At 35.8% G+C, this 12,524-nt stretch overlaps 1 protein-coding gene across 15 annotated transcripts in view; it reads left to right on the forward strand.

The window, feature by feature from the left end:
* The window catches only part of PARD3 (par-3 family cell polarity regulator), a 471,934-nt gene that overhangs the window by 349,968 nt on the left and 109,442 nt on the right, over positions 1–12,524 (forward strand). For all 15 annotated transcript variants that reach the window (XM_029077450.2, XM_029077456.2, XM_029077446.2 and 12 more), the window contains one exon: positions 6,291–6,545. In XM_029077450.2, coding sequence (XP_028933283.1) covers positions 6,291–6,545 — 255 coding nt within the window. The remainder of the gene's footprint in view (positions 1–6,290; positions 6,546–12,524) is intronic.

Genomic DNA, 12,524 nt, shown 5'->3' on the forward strand with positions numbered 1-12,524 from the left:
CATTTAGTGGACTGCACATTTGATAATATGTTTCCCACCGGCAAAGATTTTGTTTTAGATGTTCGGAATGGGAAGAATTAAATGTTAACACTTATCCTTTAAAGAAACCAGTGCCCCTTTCTGGTATAACCTCATTCTGCCTTCACAATATCTCTAAGAGGGATAGAAAATGTTGAGCCCTAATCAAGGGATAAGAGACTTGTTTAGTTTACATAAAAAAGCACGCCACAAAGGTGAATCCTCAAGATTTTCTGTCTGTCACCCCATGGCAGTATTTCTATATCCAATTTTTGCTCAGCTTTCAAAAGTTGCTTTCATTCATGCTGGGTTTCAGGTGTCATAAACAACATAGTTTTCAAGGATAAAACTGTGTTCATTAGTCATTAGTTTGTTAAAGAAGCAGCGTGGCTCAGTGGAAAGAGCACGGACTTGGGTGTCAGAAGTCATGGTTCTAATCCCAACTCTTACACTTGTCAGCTGTGACTTTGGGCAAGTCACTTCACTTCTCTGTGCCTCAGTTACCTTATCTGTAAAATGGGGATTAAAAGACTGTGAGCCCCATGCAGGATGACCTGATTACCTTGTACTCCCATAGCGCTTAGACCAATTCTTGGCACATAGTAAGTGCTTAACAAATACCACTATTATTATTATTATTATTATCAAAGCTGTAAGGATCAAATAATAAAATATAATTTGTCCTATTTCATACATGAGCAAAATGAAAAGTAACAGAGATTAAGTGACTTTACTGATATAATCCGATGAGTTAGTAAAATATGTGGCACTCCAGTTAATGATTTCAGAACATCCACTGACTTCATATGACTTTTTTCATCCCTCAGCCTACCCACACAGGAAGTTGCTGTGTGGACGAGGAGAACACTGAGGCATCATTTTTTACATCCTCCACTATTAGACACTTATCTAATTTGTGGGCATACGATTTTCATTCTGTCTTGATACATTGGCATCCATTGTCCTAAATGAAAAGCTGTTACCCATGAGGAAATTGGATTTTTAATAGAAAAAAATAATTTTTATTCTGTAATTGCATGGCTGTAATTCATCAGGGTAATCTGAAGAATACAAAGAGGGCATAGTCATATGGTGTACAGTATTCACTTCTTTTGCAGTTTAAATGCTAATTAGAGCTATTTTGTATATGTTCCTAAAATAATTTGGTTATCTTCTTGTCTTGCACATTTTATCTGCAATTCAACCAAAATTTAGGAATTATTTTTAATATAAACAAAATATGTTATATGTGAAGCAATGATTTTTCTGAATTGTTCCATTTTAATTTATCAATGGCAAAAGCAAAATTCACTTCAACTTCATTTTGCTTTAAAGCTTGAATCTGTACCTCCAATGATGAAATACTTCTGGGAACTAGGTTGGTCATAATGATTTTACTATGTACAAGAGGCTCCAAAAGAAATCCTTTAAGGCCAGAGAACAAGTGAATGGTCCATTAAAAAATCAATTAGGCCCAGAAATTTTTAGAAAATTAGCATATTTGGACTTGGTATTTTAATAGTGGCTTTCTTCCATGAGTATTTTGTTAAATCTTGGGCAATGTGTTTTTTGCACTGAAAAGCAGATAACCAAGTGAATATATTTATATCTGCTATTTATTAAATGAGACAATAGGCCTGTAGTGGCATTTATTATTTATTAACTTCTTGCTTATAGATTGTGTGTCTTGTTTCACTTTAATGCTGACATTTCTTATCCAACTATTACACTATGGGATGAGAACTGAACTCTGCCTATAAATTAAGTTTTTTTGGAAGAATGTATACAGGGTTAGTATTCTATTTTTATTTAGTACTGATTGGTGGGAGAGTTTTCTGTTTGTCAAAGCACTAGTATTCCTCCCAGAAACTCTATATTCCTCTTTTGGATAACTATCCATTTGATCCTGGAACTGCTTCTGCATACTCCTACCAGGTCCCAGACTAGAAACAGAGGGACATATGTGGATTATCTTTGTCAGATAGCCAGAGGCTGAGGCTGTGGAGAACATTGATGGCACTTGCCCTTCTTTCTTAAAGTCTAATTTTGTGTGTTTTGTATTGGTTGGTGCATGTGTTTGCTTGCCAATCTGTCTGTATTTGTGTGAACTGCAGTTATTAGTGTCAAGAAATGGGTTTGGAATGTGGAACTTTTTTGGCTTGATTTTAATCTGTTTGACTTTTAATGCTAATAAGTAAACTTTAGAAATATCTGGTCAGAAAGATAGAGACTTGACCAAAAAAAAATAACCAACTCTCAGCCTTTCAGGTTCCTCCTTTGGTCAGTGTTGGGTAATGCATAACTGGTAATGTTTTCCATGTCATTCAGTGACAGGAAATCCCAAATAGTATTCCTCAGATATCTGTATGTTGCACTGTAAAAGAGATTTTTAATTATTTTTGTTGTTTTAATATAACATCCCTCTGGCATTTTCTCCATGAATACATTTTTTTTAATTAACATAATCTAGTTCCTATTTTGTGTGTGCTTTTTTAAGTGTCATGGCTGTTTCCATAAATGATATTTCACAGCCATTGAAGGAGATACTTTGATAAGAAGTCAGTAATTAAAATATCCCCTTGGTATTCATTCTCCAAGAAGTCAGTCATTCAGTAGTGAAGTTGCTTGTCTCATATCTTTCCTGAGGGTTTGAAGACTGATACTTCATAGTGATAATAAACTTCTCTTCATCTTATTCTGGAACCATTAGATCTAAAAGCCATTTGTTGTAAAAGCAAAATCCTAATGAATAGAAATGTTTCAAGAACAAAAGTCTTGTGTTTTCTCTTCATCATACATCATTCATTTTAATTAGAGGAAAGACTGGTGAACACTGTGACAAGAGTCTGGAATTAAAATCATTAATTGATGTCAAGCTGAAGATAGACTGTTAGCCTGAATTTAGTGACAGCAGGAAAGATATTAACCTTATTATTTTATTTAGGGTGTTGTATTAGTTTTGTGGTTCTTTTCTACGTAAGCTCAAATGAGTTTTGCTATCATAATAGAATGGGTTGAAAAATTTATGAAGGAAAGTTAAAGGAAATGTGTTTACTCTCTGGTGATTAAATTGAAATGATGAATTCTTTTATTATGGGCTAAAAATTCTAGACCCCAAATTTAAGCTCACTTTTCAGATCACTTCCAAATGTGAAGATTGAATTTTGCCATTTCTCACCAATTAGTGTCTGAGATTCCTGACTGTAATATAGGCTCTTTCCATAGAAGAAGAAAAGTACTGAAAAGGTTTTATTCATATGGAGAAGCCAGCTCTTTCAGTTATCAAAATTGGAACTAATAAGAAGAACTGGATTTCAGTGCATAGCAACTCCCTTACTGGTTAAAAGAATGATAGACTTCAGCATCCCAGAGATAGTTTGTGACCTCAGGGATCATAATAAAAGAAAATAGGGAGTGTCATCTTGCAGGGCTGGCCATCTGGAACCATTAAAGTATCAGCTGGTGTAAGGTTTGAACAGCAGGGTACTCTTGTGATATCTTCAGAAAGTTCCCATTGGAGACCATAATATTTTTATTAGGAAACCCCAAACTTTTTTCCCTTGAGCAAAATATTTTCCTAAAGCAGCTTTTTCGTACATGCATAGTATGAAATAGCATTTTTTTGTTTTTGTTGAGTCAATGGAGCTAGGTTTGAAAACAGTTTTTTACTGGTTTCAAAAGATACATTTCTTATTGTAGTTTAACAATTATATTTTGATCCATATAAACATAAATTTATACATCTTATATGCTTTCATTACTTTTCAAATTTTGAAAAAACAAGTGGCTTATTAATTTAATCATACTTTCCTGATCATTTTGATAGTGGACCCCTTTTGTTCTAATTTCACTGATTCAGGTGAGTATTACTTTATGTAGCCCTTCCCCAAGAGAAATTCTACCTTTGTCTTCATTTGTACCACACTTTTTTCATATTCTGATGTTTTTATTGCAAGCATGAGCCACAGTGGGGAAACTGACAGATTTTATAACTTTTGGCATACCATATATGTACTATAAAAAGCACTAAAATGTATCAGCTCCCTCATATTACTGATGCAAGGAGGGAACCTAGCAATTATGAGGAAGCACTAGATATATGATTGTTTACTGGATTTTATGTAGTTGTGAGTAATAGTAATGGACCAACTTTTGGTCAACGAAGACATTTCTTTATAAGTATTTGTCGCCAATCAATTGTTCCAGCTATTGAAGAATTTCTTGGAGGTAATGTTTTCAATGTCTGTGCCTGTTGTGGAATGAGAATGAGTCAGCTTTATTGTTCAAAAATGTTCAAGAATGTAATATTGCTGAGTGTCTCTGTGAAAGCAAGAATAGAAATATTTTTTTCTTTATCCTTAGTAGAACATTTGTTGAGGATACTTTTCATTGTCCCCCTCTCATATAGCCTCTTATTTAAAGCCCTCGATGTTTGCTTATCAATACGTTCCATTACCTGTATCCTGAAACATTTACATTGCTTTGAACTGAGGCTAATAGAAACCGTAGTTTCTACCATGTGGCAGCCAATCAAGTTCTTCGACTTAAAACAAGCATTTCCTCCTCTCCAAATACAGAAATTGGAGCCTCACTCTGCTGGGAATGCCCTTCCAGATAAGAAACTGGAATATTAGAATCACACTGAAATACTAATGTAGTCAGCTACTTTTTGCCTAATCACCAGCAGTGCAGTAGTTAAATGGGCTGTCAGATAAGTGGGGATAATTAGGCTTCAAATTAACACCCCATTGAGTTGAATGGTAGAGCTCATGTTTCACTGTATGCTGTTTTTTCTATCTGACTGTAGAATCAGAAAGACAGCCCAATGTAAAGTCTTACAATTACCACTTTGCAAATGTGAGTTATTTTTAGTCTCGAAAATTAGCACTCTGTGGCAAAGATCTGAGTATCGCTCAACTTTCTGGACTTCTTTCTGCTGCAATCACAACACTTGATAAGCAATAATCAAATCTCACAACTTCCTTTATTGTATTCATTGGGTGGTATAAACTCTGTCTACTAATGAGCACATCAAGATTGGCAGCCCTGTCTTTCTTTAGCCTTCCTCCTAGAAAATGGGGAGCTTTTCTAAGCTCATTCCTAGTTTCCCATATGAAATGAGTAAATGGTTGTTCTCACATTTTGTCAGCAGAAAAACAAAGGGATTGGACAAACCAATCCTCCCAGTGTAGTATAGAATAATTAGAAACTGGAAAAAATAAATTATGAATTTCATTTTTCAGAGGTCTCTGATACCCATAAAACATGTTATGAGCTTTTTACTTCATGTGATCCTAATACTTTAATCAGTATATCATTAGTGAGAGTTAAAGGACACATTGAGGTTGAAACTGGTGGTAATTTTTATATTTAACAGCATAAAGGACATATGCGATTTATTGAGTAACATAGTTTTCATATTCTCATTTCTAAAAGCTTTTAAAATTCTAGGCATATTATTTAAAATCTTCAAAATTTCTTTAGAATATTACATTAAAATACTTTCATGATTCTTTTCAATTTGACAGATTCACCTATGATTTTTCCTGAGTATGATTTTATGCCAAAGTAGTTCATTAAATGTCACTGTATGGATTGTAGACAAGTCTGATTGTTTATGGTTTGTTTACCTTTGCTAGAATTCAGATAATGTAAGAGTTTCTTTTTATACATTTCAAAGATAAATTACTTTACTGACCTTCACCTCATGATTTCCAAATTCCTTAAGCATTGCTTTAACATCAAGAACGTGATGAAGAATTCAATCGACATTTTTGCTATTAATTAGGACTTTATGATGTAGACTGAGGTTTGAGTTATATATTATGAGAGCTATTCATGGCTAGTTTATCATGTTTATCATATCTCAAACAATGTTAAACCGTATTCTGATCTCCATTTTAATACTTGGCCTTTGCAAAATCACCAGTGGAGTCAAGAGTGGATGTTGGGGAAGACCTCTGTTTGGTGATGTTGGGTCTGATTCATTGGTAATAGTTGTACCCTGGAGGTTTAAAACATGGTCATTCGTGATTCATTACTATGGGGAGTACAAAGACATTTGACATGTCCATTATTGAATTATTCATGAGGAACTTGGACATTATCATCACTACCTGAAATATATTCAAGGAGATTTTGAGGATGAAATCCTGGATTTTATAAAGAATTTTTGAATAGATAGGTGAGACAGGTTGCTTTGGAAAAAGTTAATCATTAGATGTTCACATGAGAGGACAGTTTTAAAATGTAAACTTTGTGTAATTTTACAGAATTCAAGCCAAAACACGAGAATTTCGAGAGAGACAAGCTCGAGAACGTGACTATGCCGAAATTCAAGATTTTAATCGGACTTTTGGCTGTGAAGATGATTCAATGTATGCTGGGATTCCTTCATATGACCCTACAAATAGTGGGGCAGCAACTCTAAATACTCGGCCCCAAAGTCCTCGAGAAGGCCACACCATGGAAGCTTTGTATGCACAAGTAAAGAAGCCCCGGAATTCCAAGTCTTCACCTTTAGACAGGTAGGCACCAGTCCCCAATCAATAGTCAGCTGCAAAATTCAGTTCCATAGAGTTTTTGTCAAGGGAGTTGATTGTTCATCAATTGTTAAAGCCATAACTGCATTTTATTAATGGCTTTTAAAAAGCCTCAGCTTTGAAAAATATTGAGTTCACACAAATCAAGTCATAATGGAAAGAGCAGCACATGTTTTGATGGTTTTTCTAATGATTCAAACATATATCTTCTTAAAATGGCTTTAGACCTCATATGCCACCTTTAGTTTATAACTCAAAAGCCCAACTTGAATTAATCAGGCTCTACATATGAGGTATTTCATCTAGGGCTTAGTCAGAAAGGATTTTGAATTTTAATTAGAGTAATTACTCAAAAACAGGAAATTGTATAACTTCAACTCCAGTGTATGTATATTTTTACAAGCATTGGGAAGGAACTAGTAAATGAGAGGGTAACTCATTTCAGAAATTAACCAACAACATAGTGACCTGTGATGTGTTTAGTGTCAGAGTGATTGCAATTACAATATATTTATTTTAAGATTCTAAGTGACCAACTTTTCAAGGACCACCCATTTGTGTATCCAAAAACCAGTTACGATCCAAGGTCTTTTTATTTCTTGTCTTCCAAGTGATGAATGCAATTGTCATTGTTCCCTAGAACCATTAATTAGATTGCAACAGTAGCTTCACCTGTGAGGCAGTCTCTGAACTTTAAAAATTGGGGTTGCTGCTCTAAGTTATCAGATAAAGTCCCAAATGCCAGTTTCCATATAGAGCACTATTTGGTCACAATGGAATGAGATAGCTATTACCTGTAGTTTAGTTATTTGCTTACTGCTGTTGAAGACTTCTACAGATAACCCCCATCCAGACCTGGAGGAAACCATTCTAAATAAAATCTCTTCTGTCTAGAAGAGCTAATAAGTCCAGGAGTGTAAGAAAACCTTCAAAAATCAAAAGCTGGTGGCATCTCAGATTCTCAGTTGCCTTCATTTCTGTTTTGTTTTTCTTTCGTGTTTGTTTCTTTGATTCATAATACAATCCGGCATCAGTTCTCCTGTAAAGTAGGGTTTATATCCTTAACGGATTTAGTGCTAAGGAAAACTTGTGTTATTGTGTACATGCATTCAGTAACACCACATGCAGAGGCACAGCTGTTTTTTCCTGAAACCACAGCACATTCCATCCAGCCCGATATATAATGTTGGAAGAATTTTCCTCAATTCCTTAACAGTGTTATTGCCAACATGTGTAGTGAGAATATGCCTTAGGAAGAACTGAGTGTGTTTGAAGTGTACAACTGTCTTTCTAAAAATGACTTTTCAGGTGGTTTGATTAGCTCGTGATGACTTGAACCCCATCTCAGATGTTCTCTATCTTGTTAAAAAGCAGGGCTGTGGAGGTTGAAAACTGTTCTTCTTCCAGCAGTATGCCAGGGTTAGATAAAATATAACAGTTGATTTGCTTCCAAGCTTCCTTTAAGAAGTTTCATAAGCAGAATGTTTTCCCAGAGTGGTTTTAGTCTCATTTGAGGAGCAGGGTGGCCTAATGGAAAGAACATAGGCTTAGAAATCAGCAGACCTCGATTCTAATCCTCGCTCTTCCAGTTGCCTGTGTGTGACCTTGGAAAGTCACTTAATTTCTGTGCCTCAGTTTCCTCATTTGCAGAATGAGGATCCAATGCCTGTTCTCCCTTTTATTTAAACCATGAGCTCCATGTGGGATAGGGACTGTGTCTGATCTGATTAACTTGTATCTACCTAAGGCTTCAGATCAGTGCGTGACACATAGGAAGCACTTAACAAATAAAATAATAATAATGATAGTTTAACTGGCAAGAAAAAAAAAATCAATGCATGTGTGCTGATGGTGAGGTGGCATTGTTGTTGCTTTAGTACCTTTAGACTAGGTGTGCCAAATTTAAATTTTGAGCTCCAGGGGAGATGGGGAGTAGGGAGTAGGCATGCTACCAGGGATGGAGCAGGCTTCAAAGAGCTAGTAGGTAAGAAAGCCACCATTTGGGAACTTTTCCACCCTGGGTGGAATCTCTCAGGTTTTGTCAGAGATGTAGGATAAGCATGTCTGGGAGTCTACCTTGGGCTGGAGTAGGGGTGACCACCCCAAGAAATGGGCACCTATGCCTTAGACCCTTTTAATTATTTTAATGCAGGTGAGTTTTCAGGTCAGTATTGAACTGAATCAGAGCACCTCTAGTGCCAGTCCACTTCCCACTAGCAACAGGTTAGTCTCAGAACCCTAAGGCGCTCGGGAAAGCTAGTTCAATTCTGAGCCCCTCAGGGAGTTCCCGCCTCTTCCGATTTGGTCTGGTTTAGTTCTCCTTAGTTCTGGAGCCACACCAGGCCTGTGAAATCCACAGATCCAGACCTCAGGACCATAAGGAATCAGCCTTCTGTGAAAGACCTGTTCTTCTTGCAAGCCCCAGGAGTTCAACCAGAACCAGAATCAGGAATACAGTAAGACCAACACTGTTCAACTCATTAAATTAGGGAGGAGTGATATGTCTGTATGTCTGTCTGTATTTGTGAGCACACTGTGTGAGTGTGCTCAGTAACAGCTATTTCATACAGAATGGATGCATATAGCTTTGAGGTAGAAAAAAGCAGACAAGTTGGATAGATTGCATTTTTTTTATCTTCATATTTCATGGTAAAATTGGGGCTTGAATCCCAAATACCTCTTCAATCAAAGAAGGATTGGTCTACAAGCGTTCTCCATAAAATCAAATCATATCCATGAGCAGCTTCTCCAAAAATTAGAACTTTTCTCATTAAAGTTTAGTATGAGATATTGCAAATTGCCTTTATAATATAAATGCCCATAAAAATTATCGTCACATTTTTTAAAAAACAGCAGCTATTGGTATTGGAATATGCCTCTTCTGCCAAGAAAAGGACCCATCCATCAAATCAAATATGTAGCTTGACATTTTGAAGTTCTTCATTTTAAGGTTTTATGAAATCTTTACCGATTCCAGGCCTATGCTGCTATATGGAAATAGGGTAACAAGGTTAGCAGCTTCTCAGCCTGCCTTACATCTTGGACATTTCTAGTCAAATCAGTTTTTCTCTGGTGGAAATAAACAGGAAGTTTTCCAAACTTGACAGTAGAAATTATAGTAGGTTGTTTTTCTTTGTGGGTAAGGACAAAAAAAGTAAAATTAAAGATCAAACAAAAATGAGGCATGGGGAGTTTGGTTATTGTTGAGAATGTAAAATATACAGTCAGTATTTTCATGTTAATCATAGCCAGGGGAATTACTTCACCAGCTTCACAGTCATTTTTAAAAGGTAAAGATGTAGGGTAAAGTTCCTGACCTATATTGTATTTAGTATTCATAAGTTCTAAATTAGTTTTTGAGAATTCTGGTTTATCTAGGAAGAACATAATATACTTTGTATACTAGCAGTGAAGATATGAACATAGCAGTAGGCTTTTTCATTTACATGAAGATCCCATGCAATCCAGTTTTATAGTTAGATAGCAATATATAGTTAAGAAATTCCATAGAGAGATAGCCCTAAAGGACATTTACTGACTGTCTCTGTGTAATCATTTGCCACCAAGAGTGCATTGTACTCAAATATAATTGAAATAAAATAGACTCTGTGCTGCTGTAAATCTAAATAGGATGAAAATAGTAGCCTAGGTTCCCTCAGCTTGCTGAGGACACCTTAATGGAAACATAAATACCATAATCATATGCATTTTGCATGCATTTTACCACTATAGAGAAAAATACGCATTTTGAAAGGAGAGATCTTTGTGAACTGGTTCATTTTTCCATTGAAATTGGAATCCAGTGGTGTCAAAAGAATATTGGGAGGGAACTAAGCAAAATCATTTGTCTTAGGTAGAAATGGTTATAAGGCAAATGGATAAAAGATATTTAAAGAATTTAGGGTCAGGCAGCACAATTTTATTTTAGAGGGAAGTCACATTTTATTTTCAAGGAAATGTATTTAGTGTTTATGATGCTACTCTTGGAATATGTTAAAGTATTTTCGGAGATGGCCAGAATCACTCTTAATACAATTTAGAAATATATCTAACAGGTACGGAATAATGGTCTTTTTGCCAATGTAAAATAAATCTCCATAAACCCAGTTGAAAAATTTGATTGTACAAATAAGAAAAATAAAACACAGAAAAACTCACTAGAAGCAACCCACTAAAGATGTTGGCTTTGATAGCACCATCACCATTTATGATAATAATAATAATGATGGTATTAAGGGCTTTGTGCCAAGCACTGTTCTAAGCACTAATGAAGTGGTTGTATAGGCTAACAGATGCTGAATATTTGTGTAAGTTGTGCCTATACTTTTACTTTCTCTGCAGTGTTTGGGAAACTTTGCAGTGAAATTAAAAACTGATGTTAAGTCAACAGTGAAGCAAATGAAATCTTGAACACAATTGCGCCATAAAAATGATCATAAATTATTTTAAATGCCCCTTATTTAATTCCATTTTGCTAATTAGCAGCATTACCAGAAAGCACAAATTTACTCAGAAGTAATGAATGATGCAGTTTTTTTTACAATTCCAAAAGTTTCCCCATCACAGAGTATAAGCTTTCTATGGAGAGGAGTCTGAGCCTATTTTATTGCTTTATAACTGTCTAACAAGTGGTATTGAAGTTGTTAACTTGCCAAAGGGTATGTGCATATTTTGTTCAGCGTCTCCTCCCTTGGCACCTTCCCCCTGTGTTTGCAATGAATAGCTGGCCTCCCTAGGATTCTAATCCTCATGGATACCTCCATGTCTATTGATGTTTCATTTGATTTTAGTCTTTTGAGAAAAATTAAGATTCTGCTTTGTGTGCAGTCGATTGCCTTTGACCATGCCTGTTCCACAGCAACCACCACCTGATCCCCACTGTCACTTTTGACAGATGGAAATAATATTCAGGGTTGAGGTCCGAAGGATCCCAGGCCAGTTGCATTGGCATTTAGTGTTCCTGGGCTGAACTTGTTTTCTTTTCTTTTTGATCGTGGCGATAGAATATAAACAGCTTTTAATATAAATTCATGAGGATTAGGTAGAGCCTTGTTGTGAGGTGTGTTTACCACTGCGCTTTTGCACTTATGAGTTTGTGGTGAGGAGATTTATCCACAGCTCAGTCCAAACGTCATTCATTTTTAACTGCTCGGGGTTCTTGAGGCTTCCTGTAGGTCCCTTGGATCCTGGATGTGGAACTGCAGACCAGTGTGTTATTCTGCATTCCTCACTTCACTCCTACAATTGACATTTTTTTCCTACAGAAAAGTTTCACAAATCACTCAGAAAGAGATGGATGTTGGTTTTTCCAGAGCCAGGAGGTCTTAAAGCTTTTATATCCTTTGAAAAGAGACACATGGAAAGTTGAGAGAGGCACAAAACAGGAAATGACTGATAGACTCAGTGATGTATATTGAGCACTTTGTGCAGACCATTGTACTAAGCACTTGGAAGAATTCAGTACAACTAAGTTGGTAGACACATTCCCTGTGTACATGGACTCACAAGAAATATTCATTTTAGCACCCTGATTTTCAGTTTTACTCCTAATCCAATTTTCCATCAGCAAGCAACAACCTTGCACTTTGCTTTACATCTAACTGTATGAGGACCAAGGTATTTTTTGTTGTATCTCCCATAAGAGATTCCTTCAAGCTAAATATTTTATCAATTTCTCCTCGCTAATTCCCAAATAAAGCAAAATACTGAGGCTTTACATTATAAGCAGGGTGAAGGGGAAAAAACCAAAAGATTATTGTTTTGATGATTTTCTCACCTTGGGGAAAGGGGAAGAAAGGGGTTTATGAAGAAATAAGCTTATTTGATGTGATATACAGTATGAATCAAATTTGACTGAAGATGAAAAATATTTCCATTTTAAGAATGTACTTATTATCATATCTTAAAAATACAGTCCATCCGTCAAATCTGAGATTCTAACAGATTCCCTCATTTTGCTTTCCA

The sequence above is a fragment of the Ornithorhynchus anatinus genome, chromosome 13, assembly GCF_004115215.2.
Source record: "Ornithorhynchus anatinus isolate Pmale09 chromosome 13, mOrnAna1.pri.v4, whole genome shotgun sequence".
Lineage (NCBI taxonomy): Eukaryota > Metazoa > Chordata > Mammalia > Monotremata > Ornithorhynchidae > Ornithorhynchus > Ornithorhynchus anatinus.